Source organism: Chiloscyllium plagiosum, chromosome 15, assembly GCF_004010195.1.
Source record: "Chiloscyllium plagiosum isolate BGI_BamShark_2017 chromosome 15, ASM401019v2, whole genome shotgun sequence".
NCBI lineage: Eukaryota > Metazoa > Chordata > Chondrichthyes > Orectolobiformes > Hemiscylliidae > Chiloscyllium > Chiloscyllium plagiosum.
In genome coordinates, this window is record NC_057724.1 from 6,313,067 (window position 1) to 6,331,079 (window position 18,013).

The following is an 18,013-nucleotide window of genomic DNA, read 5'->3' on the forward strand; positions in this document are numbered from 1 at the left end:
TCTCCCTCTGCTCCTGATAACCCCTCTCCCCGATTCCCAGTTTCCCTCTGCCCCTCATACCCCCCTCTCCCCCGATTCCCGGTCTCCCTCTGCTCCTGATAACCCCTCTCCCACGATTCTCAGTCTCCCTCTGCTCATGATTCCCAGATCCCTGTTCCCAATCTCCCTGTCCTCCCCATCTCCCCGCAAATTCCAATCCCTGAGTTATTTTTCTACCTCTCCCTTTCTTCCTTATTCCCTTAATCCTAATTCCTCAATTTCCTTCCCACCCCATCCTTCAATACCTCGCCTGAAAACATTTCTGCTCACTTTGCAATGATTGCCAATGCTGCAATGGCAGATTTAATCTCACCTGCTACCCTGGGGTAATTGGGCTCATTAGTTTTGCGTATGTAGTCCACTCCCACTTTCTTTCATGACCAGGACCTCTCTCGCCTCCCGGACTGAGGATTACTGAGCCCTCTTCTACTTCACATGAGAAATTAGACAGAGATCAGCATAAATGATATGTTTCTGATCATGTGAATCAGAACTCAGCCTTGTCTGTCCAAGTTTGAACACATTCACGTCCAGCAAGAGTCAGTGTGGGTCGTGTTGGATTGACGTCCCAAGTGAAGTCTTCCAAAGAATCGGTCTGCACAGTTTCATCTCATTCACTAGTCAGAAACTAGTCTGCTTCGCTGTCATGTCCATTCATCGCTGCCATTTACCTCAATCCCGTTTTTTGACTTTCCCACGACCAAACACTAACCCCCCTCCTTGTCCATCAAGCATCTGAGTGATCACAGTTGTATCTATCCCAGAATCCACAGCCTTCTGGAAGAGTTCCAGATTTCCCTGTGTGTGAGGATTGCTTCTGGATTTTGTCATTTCGGACAATTAATCCCTGAAGGGGTTAACTGATGTCACCAGGTAGGCACTGCCCATCAGGATATAAAGTACTGTTTGTGGGAGGAGCCTACCAAACTGTTGTTGTAAGGGCTATATTCCATGAAACTAAATTGCAGATGCTCTTGTAGTGAAGTGGTGGTCATTCCTCCCTCTGACTTAAAGGCTTGAGTTCTCCTCCCACCTTCTGCACAGGTTTGTCGTGAAGTGCCTGAACATGTTGATTTAAAAATATGATAAAGTGAAATAGCAATATGTACTTGCTCTTAAATCATAAGAGTACTTCTTACTTAAAGAGCTCTTAACTCTAGGCTGAGCTCTCACAAGAAGCTACCATGTAACTCAGATGCAACCCAGTATAACCCTATTCTGCTCAACGAGAGTGAGGCTGCCGTTTTACTGAAGTTTTCCTGTGGGCTTCCTTCCCCATTTGATATCAGTAACTGAGGCTAATTTTTTGAAAAGGGGAAGGATTGGTGGCAGTAAATCGATTGAGAGCATCTTAAATGAAACCAGAGGCTGCAAAGAGATTCCTCAGTAGCCTGTTTCTAATTCTGTCCCATGTTCTGTACTCACCATTTAGAGGAACTCATTCCTATGTGTCAAAACCTATTACTTTAATTAAAAAAGGACATGACCTCGTTCTTCTATGTTTGTGGAAATGCCAGCCAAATTGAAATAATTTATCCATATAATTTAACCATAGATGCTCTAATATAATTCTCATGAATCTACATTGTACACCTTCAAGGGTAAACTGTGCATTCTGACATGTGACGCCCAGAACGTTGGACTATCTTATTGCTACTATCACCTTCAGGGTATACATGGTTAGGGAGATGGCAGTAGCTGTTGCTTCCTCCACCCCCACCATCTCCCCTACATCCCGATTGGGCCGACACTGGGGAAGAGCCATCTGATAGCAGTTGCCAAAAATAATTTCCTATGGGCCTGGCATTCATTCAAGTGAGCATTCAAGAAGCGTTGTGTCATACAGAAGCTGAGCCAATTCAATCAGTAAATTAGCAATGAAATCATCACCTTGTCTCCGGAAATCCTCTCACTGACCTCACCACTAAGGTGTGGGGCTCAGCACATTCTCTCCGCTGAGTAAGGAACTCATTAAATGCGGTCGTATTGAATGGAACTCAAGGTCATAATTCAACACCCTTCTATTGTGGAAGGGGTGTGGGCTATTTGGAAACTGTATAACGAATGCAAATGCAGTCAGATTAAGCACAACAGTGAACAGTTGGTAAAGCTTCTTCACCACTTCCCCTATTAAACACTGCCAGGTCAGGGACAGCACAGGATGGGACATAGAGTAAAGCTCCTCAACACTGTTCCCATCAAACACTCTCTGGACAGGTACAGCATGGGGTTAGACACAGTCCAGCTTCCTCTACCCCTGTAAAGTGAATGTGAAGTTCCTTCTATGCTGTCCCCATCCGGTACTCCTCAGATATGGGGTTAACTCTTAATTATCCATGTGTATATAATGGTGACTTAGCAATTTTGATGCATGCCCACTATTTGTATCGTGGGGCTGGGTTCAGGGATAAACAAGAAGGTGCACCCTTCTGCTCTGCATGCCCCCTTCCCACTTGAAAACCCACCCAACAGGGGCACGTAGTAACCAGTCCCTTGTGTCAGCTGATGAAGACATTTTAGAATGTTGAGCACGCACGTGGTTCATGTTTATAATCATCCTTTAATTGACTGCTATTTATGGAGTGATATTTTGAAGGCTTCAGAAGTCAATCTAGATGGTGATATCTTTAATGCTCCATTCTTGTTTCATGGAGTTGTATGGAATTTGACAGCATACAGCCCCACTGTTGCTGTATCTGTTCCACACGAGAGTCCTGTGTCACTTCATCTCATCTGATCAAGACATCCTTCTATTCCTTTCTATCACATTTCCTATCAATCCTCACATCATTTATTCAAATGAAATAGAGAGAAAAACAGATTCCTTTAAACTCATTTCCACTCTCAAGATCAAGCTTTGGATCATTTTAATCTTCTTTAAGTATAAATAAGATCTTTCATAATCAGATCCTCTTCCTGATGTGCTGTGAACACAGATAGTAGTCTCATAAGCCTACAAGGAATTTTGTTTATATGAGGCTGGGTGCGGAGAGTGACAATCTGCTGTTGTCATCTATGTGACCCAGGCCTTCTCCTGTTGTGATTTTTACTGCAAATCTGTATGGGGAGCTTTGTTTGAGCACGTGTGCCCTGTTTTTCAGGTCCACAATATATGCAAGGAGCAGTTAGACAGGAAATGCCCGCTGGGCCAGTGCAAGCTGTCTGTCATTCCTCCAACAGCCCTGAACAGCATCGACCCAGACGGTGAGTAACTGAAAAGGCAGAAGTCCCGCAGTAACTGAGTATTGTCATCCCATCCTCTTCAATCCATCAAACCAATGGAGGTGAACAGCAATTGGTTCAATGCCAGCAGACGAGCTTTGTGCAGGATACACATGGACATAGACATTACACACAGAGCCCCCCCCCCCCACACACACACACACATGCACACACAGACACAGAGACGCACAGACAGACAAAGACATACAGACACACAGAAACACACAGACAGACAGTCACACACACACAGAGGCACAGACACACACAGACAAACAGAGACACACAGACAAACAGAGACACACAGACACAGACAGATACAGGCACACATACAGGCAAACAGAGAGACACACAGACAGACAGACAATCCAAAGATGTGCAATTTAAGTGTTTTGGCTGTGCTAAATTGCCCATAGTGTTCAGGGATGAGTGGGTTAGGTGCATTGATCAGGGGTAAGTGCACAGTAATAGGGTAGGGGAATGGTCTGGGTGTGTGACTCGTCGGAGGGTCAGCGTGGGCTTGCTGGGCCAAATGGCCTGTTTCCACACTGTAGGAATTCTATTCTATTCTAGACAGACAGACAGATAGACGCACACACACGCACACACACAGACAGACAAACACACAGACACACACACACACACAGACACCCAGACAGACACTCGCGCACGCGCACACGCAGAGTGATAGGCTCAAATACATAGGCATTCGCAAACACTAATCGGCAGATACGTTCACACACAGCCGCAGGCAAAATGATACAAAGAAATGCCCATATGTACATAGGTGCTCCCAGAAATACACTTACATACACACAGACAAACATGGAATGATATAATCACGCAAAATTGTAAGCACCCACATGCAGTGTAAGTGCATATTGATTGGAGGGAGGGAAACACATGGATTTGCTTAAAGACTTAAGTGTTACAAGGGATCCGTATGGTGAGACTGTCTCTTTGAAAGGAGTTGTGATGCTGAGGTTCCCTTCATAAATGGTATCTTGGGAAGGAGACTCTTTGTATGATTAGATTAGATTACATTACAGTGTGGAAACAGGCCCTTCGGCCCAACAAGTCCATACCGACCCGCCGAAGCGCAACCCACCCATACTCCTACATTTACCCCTTACCTAACACTGCGGGCAATTTAGCATGGTCAATTCACCTAACCTGCACATCTTTGGACTGTGGGAGGAAACCGGAGCACCCGGAGGAAACCCATGCAAACACGGGGAGAACGTGCAAACTCCACACAGTCAGTTGCCTGAGGCGGGAATGTAAACTTTCCCGTTTTATGATCCTTTTATTTTTGCACATAGCGACACCCAGCTCTGATTACAAATTGCTTTCTAAATCTAAACTTCTCACTCTGGGTTAGGCAGGGAATCTCCACTTTGGTACCTTGAGTGTTCACAAATTGGTTTTTAAAAATGACTTCTGACTCAGCCATGCAGCAATGAGCTATCAAGTCTGATGGTTGCTATGGAAACATGTTTCAACATAGTGAAGATATAAATGACACAATATAGTGAGATTAAACATGACTGGAGCATTACGCATAATGCTCCCACATCGGCCATTTAGTCAACTCATGTCTGATCTGGCTTGCCTATTTTAAATATATTAAAGGAGCAATTCCAGTCAGGATTGTTTCCCCAGCACATGCAGGGGGTCGTGGAAGAAGTCAGTTATACCACATTGTCCAGGAGCTTTATCTCACAGAAGATAGGGAATGGCGAGACTTTTGGGAAGTGTCAGTCTGATCACTGCTGTGAAGTTAGCGAGAAGCTGAACAGCACTCACCTATACCTCCTGGTTCACTGTAAGCTTTTTGTACATCGTTTCATTTTGAATTAACACAGCAGAGAACCTACTGAATGAATGTTGTTATTAAACTGCTGAATGGACCTCTCTAATTTCAAACCTAATACTGATCTTGCCTTACACACCTCCTGTGCAGCCATAACCTTGTGTGCTTCGCTCTGTCTAAGCACCATGCTTGCAGTGATCTGCCTGTACGGCTCACAAAACAAAGCTTTTCATTGTACTTAGGTACGTGTGACAACAATAAATCAAAATCAACTCAGTCCCAGGCAGAGGCTGGGTTAGTGCTGAGAATATAGGTCCATTGTTAGAGGTCACTGTGCACTGCTCAGGAATAACTGCCATTGGATAATCCCTGCAAAGATATCAGTGCAACTTGCGTTTAGCCTTAAGGATGCATACGATCCCCTGTGTGTGTGACTATCGTTCCCAGAAGGAAGAACCAGTAAAAGTGTTGAGTGACACTTACTTGAAAAAGAGTTCAGTTAAGGCCAGTACATCTATGTCCAAGTATGACTTACTTTCCCCTTTGGGATCGTGTGTTAGTTTGTGGCCGTGTGTGTGTGAATATTGCCCTGTGGGTTGTGAAGGAGTCAATAAGGAAAGTTCATCTTGCTTTATGGATTGGAATTGAGAAGAATCATGAGTAAATGTACAGACCTTGTGAGTTGCATTTACTTTATTGATACCTGTAAAATCAGGGTAATAGAGTCATATAGCACAGAAACAGACCATACGATACAACCAGTCCATGTCGACCATAATCTCAAACTAAACTAGTCCCAGTTGGCCCATATCCCTCCATATCTTTCCTAATCATGTACTTATCCAGATGTCTTTTAAACATTGTTACTGTTTTGGATGTAGGTTTGCTCACTGAGCTGAAAGGTTCATTTCCAGACGTTTCGTTACCTTATTAGGTAACATCTTCAGTGGACCTCACGTGAAGCAATGCTGAAAATTCCTGTTTTATATTTATATGTTTGGGTTTGTTTGGGTTGGTGATGTCATTTCCTGTGGTGATGTTACAACCTCAACCTGAGCTACAAATGGTAACTGTACACGCATCCACCACTTTTGTTAGAAGTTCATACCCCCATACACGGACCACTCTCTGTGTAATAAAATTGCCCTCCATTCCTGGCGACTTCCTGGTCAATCTCTTCTGAATCATCTCGCGCTTAATAATATCCTTTCTATAACTGGGTGGCCAGAACTGGACACAGTGCTCCAGGAGAGGCCTCACCAATGTGCAGCATTACCTTAACATAACGTCCCAACTCCTATACTCAAATGTTTGAGCAATGATGTCAAAAGGTGTGGCGCTGGAAAAGCACAGCAGGTCAGGCAGCACCCGAAGAGCAGGAGAGTCAATGTTTTGGGCATTATCCCTTCATCAGGAACACCTTCATTAGGGGTCTTATGCCCGAAACATCGACTCTCCTGCTCTTCGGATGCTGCCTGACTGGCTGTGCTTTTCCAGCGCCACACTTTTCGACTCTGATCTCCAGCATCTGCAGTCCTCCCTTTCTCCTAGGTCTGAGCAACGAAGGCAAGCGTGCTAAATGCCTTCTCATTATTCAATGGGTGTTCCTGCACGGATGAATGAGGCAGCTGTCTGCATAAGGAATTGTCAGGAGGTTGGAAGGGCTGAGACCCTAAAGGAAGTGATGCCTGACAGTGCTGTTCAAGACCAAATCTTTTTGAATCTCTTCTACATTGTTTTGAAGAAGGGACAGTGTGGATGATGTGGGGGAATGAGGTCTGGCCTTGGAGGGAAGTACTTGAGAGGGGCTTCTGCCTTAAAGCTGGCTCAGCCCAAACTGATGGGGCATCAAGGTCATCAATTCCCTCGCGCTTATTGACATCTCCCCTCCCAAGGATTGGGGCCTATTGCAACGCCTCAGCACATAGGCCCAGGAAGTCAGAGCTTGGAGCTGCTGTGGGGTACTGTCACAGGTAAGGCCCTCTTTACATAATGGGGTGGAGAGGATGACCTCCCAAATATCCTCATTATCTGTCAGATTCCGGTCCTGGGGACCATCCCCTGGAAGTCTGACCCTACCCAAAGCAAAGGAACAGTAGAAAATATGAATGTCTCATCGTGGATATCTGAAAACGGATCTCCAGGATGCCAAGCACATTCATTTCCAATTAAGATTGGGTTTCTCTATTTTTCCCCTCTGGTGATGTGCCTAGGAATTTCCCAATCAGCCTATCTTATTGCCGTTGTGCTCACAGTGTCTTTTCTTTAATCTCTCAGTCGGAGTAACATTGCTGAGCCTTGTGTTCTGTCCTTGTCTTTATTCAGGGTTCTGGAAGGCCACTTGCTCCTCATCCTGCAGCAGTCCCCTCCTGGTCCTGGTGAATTCCAAAAGTGGTGATAACCAGGGAGTGAAGTTCCTCAGGAAGTTCAAACAGCTGCTGAACCCAGCGCAGGTATTCGACCTGATGATTGGTGGGCCCCACCTCGGGTAAGTCCAGCTACCATCTGTGCACCGGCTGTCTCATGGCTTATCATTGTTAAACATTCCTCAGCACTTCCACTTAACATTTCACTTTGTTCAGTGCAGTTTCATATCAGCTACTTAACACTAGTATCAGCAACTGTGACGCAAACGAAAAGTTTAGCTGTTTTTTTTTTGGTGCTGTATATTGAAGGAGGAATCTTAGCCAAGGCAGGAAGAGAGATATCTATTCTTTGTTAACTGGAATCTTTTAACTCAATTGAAAGATGGCACCCCTGACAGTGCATCATTCCCTCAGCACTGACCCTCTGACAGTGCAGCACACCCTCTGCACTGACCCTCTGACAGTGCATCATTCCTTCAGCACTGACCCTCTGACAGTGCATCATTCCCTCCACACTGACCCTCTGACAGTGCAGCATTCCCTCAGCACTGACCCTCTGACAGTACATCATTCCCTCCGCACTGACCCTCTGACAGTACATCATTCCCTCCGCGCTGACCCTCTGACAGTGCATCATTCCCTCCGCGCTGACCCTCTGACAGTGCATCATTCCCTCAGCACTGACCCTCTGACAGTCCATCTTTCCCTCAGCACTGACCCTCCGACCGTGCAGCACTCTTTCTGTACTGACTCTGCCTGCACGCTCCCTCGGTACTAACTGCCTGACATCGCAGCATTCCCTAAATACTGCCCCTCTGATAGTGCAGCATTTCTTCTGTACTGACCTTCTGACTGCACATCACTTCCTCAGTGTGGAGCCCTCCTCACTGAGTGTTTCTTCATTATAAGCCCCTTAGATAGTCCAACATTGCAGCCCATGTTTAGTACAGATCCTCAGAGTGTGCAGCACCCCTTTACGCTTGCTCCCTGACAGTCCAGGACTCTGTCAGTACTGCCCCTGAAATAGTGCAGCATAATCTCAGTACTGGACTATCTACCTGTAGACACACGTCCTCAAGGTCTAATACTGTGCTGTTGCGGCAACTCTATCATTACTTCCAATGGAACTGTTTGGCCAAGATATCAGAGTGAATTTGCTGATGGGATGTCTGAACCTGGTTTCCAGTTATGCAAAGACAAATTCAAATCTTTCCAAACTCTTTGCGGAGATTGACATGGGGTTTACTTGAAGCTATTCCTATGTAATGCTGGAGCTACCTCAGCAATTCCTGCTGCATTCTGTGCACATTTCAAACACAGTACAATAGCCACTGTCAAGAAATTGTGGGATGGGTGAAGGAGGGAGGTTACTACAACATTCAGGGTGTGTGATTATTGTCGTTTCCTTGCCTGATCTGGAGTGGAGCTGTAACTGTGTTTGTTCCCCTGGCAGCCTCCGTCTGTTCCAGAAGTTCTCCACATTCCGAATTCTGGCCTGCGGAGGAGATGGGAGCGTGGGCTGGGTCTTGTCTGAAATCGATAAAATGGGTTTACACAAACAGGTCAGCGAGTGATAGCGGCCTCGGTGTGTTTTATGTGCTTAATCTGGAGAGTTGGTTTACTTTTAATTAACTCTTATGATTCGTGTTTAGTTGATGTAATACTGAGCAGAGACGGATAAAGGTGGGACTGAGACAGACAGACAGATTGACAGGCGAGAGTGGGACTGAGACAGACTTGGGAGGGTGGGACTGAGACAGACACGGGAGGGTGGAACTGAGACAGACACGGGAGGGTGGGACTGAGACAGACACGGGAGGGTGGGACTGAGACAGACACGGGAGGGTGGGACTGAGACAGACACGGGAGGGTGGGACTGAGACAGACACGGGAGGGTGGGACTGAGACAGACACGGGAGGGTGGGACTGAGACAGACACGGGAGGGTGGGACTGAGACAGACACGGGAGGGTGGGACTGAGACAGACACGGGAGGGTGGGACTGAGACAGACACGGGAGGGTGGGACTGAGACAGACACGGGAGGGTGGGACTGAGACAGACACGGGAGGGTGGGACTGAGACAGACACGGGAGGGTGGGACTGAGACAGACACGGGAGGGTGGGACTGAGACAGACACGGGAGGGTGGGACTGAGACAGACACGGGAGGGTGGGACTGAGACAGACACGGGAGGGTGGGACTGAGACAGACACGGGAGGGTGGGACTGAGACAGACAGGGGAGAGTGGGACTGAGACAGACAGGGGAGAGTGGGACTGAGACAGACAGGGGAGAGTGGGACTGAGACAGACAGGGGAGAGTGGGACTGAGACAGACAGGGGAGAGTGGGACTGAGACAGACAGGGGAGAGTGGGACTGAGACAGACAGGGGAGAGTGGGACTGAGACAGACAGGGGAGAGTGGGACTGAGACAGACAGGGGAGAGTGGGACTGAGACAGACAGGGGAGAGTGGGACTGAGACAGACAGGGGAGAGTGGGACTGAGACAGACAGGGGAGAGTGGGACTGAGACAGACAGGGGAGAGTGGGACTGAGACAGACAGGGGAGAGTGGGACTGAGACAGACAGGGGAGAGTGGGACTGAGACAGACAGGGGAGAGTGGGACTGAGACAGACAGGGGAGAGTGGGACTGAGACAGACAGGGGAGAGTGGGACTGAGACAGACAGGGGAGAGTGGGACTGAGACAGACAGGGGAGAGTGGGACTGAGACAGACAGGGGAGAGTGGGACTGAGACAGACAGGGGAGAGTGGGACTGAGACAGACAGGGGAGAGTGGGACTGAGACAGACAGGGGAGAGTGGGACTGAGACAGACAGGGGAGAGTGGGACTGAGACAGACAGGGGAGAGTGGGACTGAGACAGACAGGGGAGAGTGGGACTGAGACAGACAGGGGAGAGTGGGACTGAGACAGACAGGGGAGAGTGGGACTGAGACAGACAGGGGAGAGTGGGACTGAGACAGACAGGGGAGAGTGGGACTGAGACAGACAGGGGAGAGTGGGACTGAGACAGACAGGGGAGAGTGGGACTGAGACAGACAGGGGAGAGTGGGACTGAGACAGACAGGGGAGAGTGGGACTGAGACAGACAGGGGAGAGTGGGACTGAGACAGACAGGGGAGAGTGGGACTGAGACAGACAGGGGAGAGTGGGACTGAGACAGACAGGGGAGAGTGGGACTGAGACAGACAGGGGAGAGTGGGACTGAGACAGACAGGGGAGAGTGGGACTGAGACAGACAGGGGAGAGTGGGACTGAGACAGACAGGGGAGAGTGGGACTGAGACAGACAGGGGAGAGTGGGACTGAGACAGACAGGGGAGAGTGGGACTGAGACAGACAGGGGAGAGTGGGACTGAGACAGACAGGGGAGAGTGGGACTGAGACAGACAGGGGAGAGTGGGACTGAGACAGACAGGGGAGAGTGGGACTGAGACAGACAGGGGAGAGTGGGACTGAGACAGACAGGGGAGAGTGGGACTGAGACAGACAGGGGAGAGTGGGACTGAGACAGACAGGGGAGAGTGGGACTGAGACAGACAGGGGAGAGTGGGACTGAGACAGACAGGGGAGAGTGGGACTGAGACAGACAGGGGAGAGTGGGACTGAGACAGACAGGGGAGAGTGGGACTGAGACAGACAGGGGAGAGTGGGACTGAGACAGACAGGGGAGAGTGGGACTGAGACAGACAGGGGAGAGTGGGACTGAGACAGACAGGGGAGAGTGGGACTGAGACAGACAGGGGAGAGTGGGACTGAGACAGACAGGGGAGAGTGGGACTGAGACAGACAGGGGAGAGTGGGACTGAGACAGACAGGGGAGAGTGGGACTGAGACAGACAGGGGAGAGTGGGACTGAGACAGACAGGGGAGAGTGGGACTGAGACAGACAGGGGAGAGTGGGACTGAGACAGACAGGGGAGAGTGGGACTGAGACAGACAGGGGAGAGTGGGACTGAGACAGACAGGGGAGAGTGGGACTGAGACAGACAGGGGAGAGTGGGACTGAGACAGACAGGGGAGAGTGGGACTGAGACAGACAGGGGAGAGTGGGACTGAGACAGACAGGGGAGAGTGGGACTGAGACAGACAGGGGAGAGTGGGACTGAGACAGACAGGGGAGAGTGGGACTGAGACAGACAGGGGAGAGTGGGACTGAGACAGACAGGGGAGAGTGGGACTGAGACAGACAGGGGAGAGTGGGACTGAGACAGACAGGGGAGAGTGGGACTGAGACAGACAGGGGAGAGTGGGACTGAGACAGACAGGGGAGAGTGGGACTGAGACAGACAGGGGAGAGTGGGACTGAGACAGACAGGGGAGAGTGGGACTGAGACAGACAGGGGAGAGTGGGACTGAGACAGACAGGGGAGAGTGGGACTGAGACAGACAGGGGAGAGTGGGACTGAGACAGACAGGGGAGAGTGGGACTGAGACAGACAGGGGAGAGTGGGACTGAGACAGACAGGGGAGAGTGGGACTGAGACAGACAGGGGAGAGTGGGACTGAGACAGACAGGGGAGAGTGGGACTGAGACAGACAGGGGAGAGTGGGACTGAGACAGACAGGGGAGAGTGGGACTGAGACAGACAGGGGAGAGTGGGACTGAGACAGACAGGGGAGAGTGGGACTGAGACAGACAGGGGAGAGTGGGACTGAGACAGACAGGGGAGAGTGGGACTGAGACAGACAGGGGAGAGTGGGACTGAGACAGACAGGGGAGAGTGGGACTGAGACAGACAGGGGAGAGTGGGACTGAGACAGACAGGGGAGAGTGGGACTGAGACAGACAGGGGAGAGTGGGACTGAGACAGACAGGGGAGAGTGGGACTGAGACAGACAGGGGAGAGTGGGACTGAGACAGACAGGGGAGAGTGGGACTGAGACAGACAGGGGAGAGTGGGACTGAGACAGACAGGGGAGAGTGGGACTGAGACAGACAGGGGAGAGTGGGACTGAGACAGACAGGGGAGAGTGGGACTGAGACAGACAGGGGAGAGTGGGACTGAGACAGACAGGGGAGAGTGGGACTGAGACAGACAGGGGAGAGTGGGACTGAGACAGACAGGGGAGAGTGGGACTGAGACAGACAGGGGAGAGTGGGACTGAGACAGACAGGGGAGAGTGGGACTGAGACAGACAGGGGAGAGTGGGACTGAGACAGACAGGGGAGAGTGGGACTGAGACAGACAGGGGAGAGTGGGACTGAGACAGACAGGGGAGAGTGGGACTGAGACAGACAGGGGAGAGTGGGACTGAGACAGACAGGGGAGAGTGGGACTGAGACAGACAGGGGAGAGTGGGACTGAGACAGACAGGGGAGAGTGGGACTGAGACAGACAGGGGAGAGTGGGACTGAGACAGACAGGGGAGAGTGGGACTGAGACAGACAGGGGAGAGTGGGACTGAGACAGACAGGGGAGAGTGGGACTGAGACAGACAGGGGAGAGTGGGACTGAGACAGACAGGGGAGAGTGGGACTGAGACAGACAGGGGAGAGTGGGACTGAGACAGACAGGGGAGAGTGGGACTGAGACAGACAGGGGAGAGTGGGACTGAGACAGACAGGGGAGAGTGGGACTGAGACAGACAGGGGAGAGTGGGACTGAGACAGACAGGGGAGAGTGGGACTGAGACAGACAGGGGAGAGTGGGACTGAGACAGACAGGGGAGAGTGGGACTGAGACAGACAGGGGAGAGTGGGACTGAGACAGACAGGGGAGAGTGGGACTGAGACAGACAGGGGAGAGTGGGACTGAGACAGACAGGGGAGAGTGGGACTGAGACAGACAGGGGAGAGTGGGACTGAGACAGACAGGGGAGAGTGGGACTGAGACAGACAGGGGAGAGTGGGACTGAGACAGACAGGGGAGAGTGGGACTGAGACAGACAGGGGAGAGTGGGACTGAGACAGACAGGGGAGAGTGGGACTGAGACAGACAGGGGAGAGTGGGACTGAGACAGACAGGGGAGAGTGGGACTGAGACAGACAGGGGAGAGTGGGACTGAGACAGACAGGGGAGAGTGGGACTGAGACAGACAGGGGAGAGTGGGACTGAGACAGACAGGGGAGAGTGGGACTGAGACAGACAGGGGAGAGTGGGACTGAGACAGACAGGGGAGAGTGGGACTGAGACAGACAGGGGAGAGTGGGACTGAGACAGACAGGGGAGAGTGGGACTGAGACAGACAGGGGAGAGTGGGACTGAGACAGACAGGGGAGAGTGGGACTGAGACAGACAGGGGAGAGTGGGACTGAGACAGACAGGGGAGAGTGGGACTGAGACAGACAGGGGAGAGTGGGACTGAGACAGACAGGGGAGAGTGGGACTGAGACAGACAGGGGAGAGTGGGACTGAGACAGACAGGGGAGAGTGGGACTGAGACAGACAGGGGAGAGTGGGACTGAGACAGACAGGGGAGAGTGGGACTGAGACAGACAGGGGAGAGTGGGACTGAGACAGACAGGGGAGAGTGGGACTGAGACAGACAGGGGAGAGTGGGACTGAGACAGACAGGGGAGAGTGGGACTGAGACAGACAGGGGAGAGTGGGACTGAGACAGACAGGGGAGAGTGGGACTGAGACAGACAGGGGAGAGTGGGACTGAGACAGACAGGGGAGAGTGGGACTGAGACAGACAGGGGAGAGTGGGACTGAGACAGACAGGGGAGAGTGGGACTGAGACAGACAGGGGAGAGTGGGACTGAGACAGACAGGGGAGAGTGGGACTGAGACAGACAGGGGAGAGTGGGACTGAGACAGACAGGGGAGAGTGGGACTGAGACAGACAGGGGAGAGTGGGACTGAGACAGACAGGGGAGAGTGGGACTGAGACAGACAGGGGAGAGTGGGACTGAGACAGACAGGGGAGAGTGGGACTGAGACAGACAGGGGAGAGTGGGACTGAGACAGACAGGGGAGAGTGGGACTGAGACAGACAGGGGAGAGTGGGACTGAGACAGACAGGGGAGAGTGGGACTGAGACAGACAGGGGAGAGTGGGACTGAGACAGACAGGGGAGAGTGGGACTGAGACAGACAGGGGAGAGTGGGACTGAGACAGACAGGGGAGAGTGGGACTGAGACAGACAGGGGAGAGTGGGACTGAGACAGACAGGGGAGAGTGGGACTGAGACAGACAGGGGAGAGTGGGACTGAGACAGACAGGGGAGAGTGGGACTGAGACAGACAGGGGAGAGTGGGACTGAGACAGACAGGGGAGAGTGGGACTGAGACAGACAGGGGAGAGTGGGACTGAGACAGACAGGGGAGAGTGGGACTGAGACAGACAGGGGAGAGTGGGACTGAGACAGACAGGGGAGAGTGGGACTGAGACAGACAGGGGAGAGTGGGACTGAGACAGACAGGGGAGAGTGGGACTGAGACAGACAGGGGAGAGTGGGACTGAGACAGACAGGGGAGAGTGGGACTGAGACAGACAGGGGAGAGTGGGACTGAGACAGACAGGGGAGAGTGGGACTGAGACAGACAGGGGAGAGTGGGACTGAGACAGACAGGGGAGAGTGGGACTGAGACAGACAGGGGAGAGTGGGACTGAGACAGACAGGGGAGAGTGGGACTGAGACAGACAGGGGAGAGTGGGACTGAGACAGACAGGGGAGAGTGGGACTGAGACAGACAGGGGAGAGTGGGACTGAGACAGACAGGGGACGGGGAGAGTTGGACTGAGATAGACAGACAGGGTAGAGTGGGACTGAGACAGACAGGAGAGGGTGGAACTGAGACAGACAGGAGAGGGTGGGACTGAGACAGACAGACAGGGGACAGTGGGACTGAGACAGACAGGAGAGAGTGGGACTGAGATAGACAGACAGGGGAGAGTGGGACTGAGACAGACAGACAGGGGAGAGTGGGACTGAGGTAGATAGACAGGAGAGAGTGGGACTGAGACAGGGGAGGGTGGGACTGAGATTGACAGACAAGGGTGAGACTGAGAGTTGGACAAGCAGTTAGACAGGAGAATATGAGACTGAGAGATGGACAGATTGACAGACAGGAGAGGGTGGGATTGAAAGATAGACAGAAGAGGGTGGGACAGAGACAGTCAGACAGACAAGAAACAGTGGGACTGAGACGAACTGACAGGAGAGGGTGGGACTGAGAGACAGACAGACAGTCCGGAGATGATGGGACTGAGACAGACAGGAGATGGTGGGGCTCAGACAGATAGACAGAGAGGTGAGGGTGTGTCAGAGAGAGACAGACAAGGGCAGGGCTTGGAGGCAGACAGTGATGGAGGCTGAGAGTGAGCAGACAGTGATGAACAGAAACAAGACCAGAAATTGTTGGAGAAACTCATCTGGTCTGGCAGCATCGGCGGAGTGAAAGCAGGGTCTAGTGACCCTTCCTCAGAACTGTTTGACAGATATCTGACTCTCTCTTTGCCAGTGTAAGCTGGGCGTGCTGCCCCTGGGGACAGGCAATGACCTGGCGAGGGTACTCGGCTGGGGTGGACTATGTGACGACGATGCACAGCTTCCTCAGGTTGTGGCCAAACTGGAGCGTGCCACCACCAAGATGTTGGACAGGTAACGGGGAGGTGTGCTTGTGTTGGTGTATCCCTGTCCCATGACCATCCTCCCTGACAGGCAGCCTCCTTCCTTTAGAAACGATGCCACGCAATACAAGAAAGATGCTATTTGGCCTCTTGTGTTTGTGCCAGCTCTGAGTGAGCTATTGGTTTCCCTCATTCCTATTGCTCTATGCCCATAACCCCGAAAACATTTGTAAAAAGTATTTAACCAACTCCTAAGCTGCTGGAGAGACTCAGCAAGTCTGGCAGCCTCTGTGGAGAGAGCTAACATTTCGAGATCAATGTGATTCTTCTCTGGAGCTGAAGATTGACAGTCCTCAAGCACAATGCATCAGACTCGAAACATTGACTCAGTTTCTCTCTCCACGGGTGCTGCCAGACCTGCTGAGCTTCTCCAGCAATTTGTGTGTTTGTTTCCGATTTCCTGCATCCGCACTTTTTTATTTGTCCAATTTCTGTTTGAAAGTTCGAGTTGAATCTGCTTTCATCAGTCTTCAAAGACATTGCATGCCAGACCCAAGCCAATCACATTAGGATCATCCCTCCAGTCCTTTGGCCAGTTATCTTCAGCATGGACCCTCCAGTTACTCCCGTTATTTAGTCTGTTAAAATTCCTTGCTTTTTAAACCCCTGTTATACACAATCTCTGAACTCTGTTTGAACTCCCACTCCCCTTTCCTACACCCTCACTGCAGAATCCCAGAGCGTCCTCCTGTTCAATTCCTGTTCACCTCGTCCCACCCTTCCTCAGACGCTCTGCTCATTTTGTAAACCCACCGTCAGCCATTCCTTCTTCAGACTTATTACCTCTTCTACCATCACCTGGGGGTGTACGCTACATGACAAGGCTTCCCCAGAACACCTCACAGAAAGGGTGAGAGCAAGAGCGAACATCCTGGCAATATTCTGAAGGGCTCACCTTGCAGTGTGAGCAGGGCTGGGTGCAGGACTCCCTCTGCTGGTCCACACACTGCAGTCATCTACCATCAGGCCCAAGTAAACCAAATAGTATCTCTCCATGCACTGTGTATTACATACATTGAATGGAGGGTTTCACAATCAGAGTCCTTTATAATAGACAGATATCACTCATCAGTTCTCCCTGTTACACAGAGAATCCCCCCATCACTGCCCCCCTATCATTGCCCCCATTACAGAGAGAATCCCACCATCACTGTCCTTATTACACAGGGAATGAGAGAACCCCCCCATTACTGTTCCCTATTACAGAGAGAACCCTCCCATTACTGTTCCCTATTACAGAGAGAACCCCCCCATTACTGTTCCCTATTACAGAGATTACCCTCATCAATGTCCCCTATTACAGAGAGAATCACCCCCCCCATTACTGTTCCCTATTACAGAGAGCGGCACAGTGGCACAGTGGTTAGCACTGCTGCCTCACAGCACCAGAGACCCGGGTTCAATTCCTGCCTCAGGCGACTGACTGTGTGGAGTTTGCACATTCTCCCCGTGTCTGCGTGGGTTTCCTCCGGTTGCTCCGGTTTCCTCCCACAGTCCAAAGATGTGCAGGCCAGGTGAATTGGCCATGCTAAATTGCCCATAGTGTTAGGTAAATGGGGTAAATGTAGGGGAATTTACGCTTCGGGTGGGTTACGCTTCGGCGAGTCGGTGTGGACTTGTTGGGCCGAAGAGCCTGTTTCCACACTGTAAGTAATCTAATCTAGAGAGACTGTCCCCTATTACAAAGAGATCCCCCCCATCACTGTCCCTGTTTCACAGAGAATCCGCCCATCACTGCCCCTTTACAGAGAGAATCCCCCCATCACTGCCCCCCAATACAGAGAGAATCCCCCCATCACTGTCCCCATTACAGAGAGAATCCACCCATCATTGTCGCTATTAACGAGAGACTCCCCCCTTCACTACCCCTACTACAGAGAGAATCCCCACAACACTGCCCCATATAATAAAGAGAATCCCCCATTACTGCCCCATTGGAGAGAATTGTCCGATCACTGCATCGATAAGTCGGAGGC

At 51.3% G+C, this 18,013-nt stretch overlaps 1 protein-coding gene across 3 annotated transcripts in view; it reads left to right on the forward strand.

Annotated features, from left to right (window-relative positions):
• Positions 1-18,013, forward strand: part of si:dkey-172j4.3 (diacylglycerol kinase eta) — a 268,396-nt gene that overhangs the window by 197,954 nt on the left and 52,429 nt on the right. For all 3 annotated transcript variants that reach the window (XM_043704352.1, XM_043704350.1, XM_043704351.1), the window contains exons 8-11: positions 3,141-3,243; positions 7,397-7,559; positions 8,891-8,999; positions 15,869-16,008. In XM_043704352.1, coding sequence (XP_043560287.1) covers positions 3,141-3,243; positions 7,397-7,559; positions 8,891-8,999; positions 15,869-16,008 — 515 coding nt within the window. The remainder of the gene's footprint in view (positions 1-3,140; positions 3,244-7,396; positions 7,560-8,890; positions 9,000-15,868; positions 16,009-18,013) is intronic.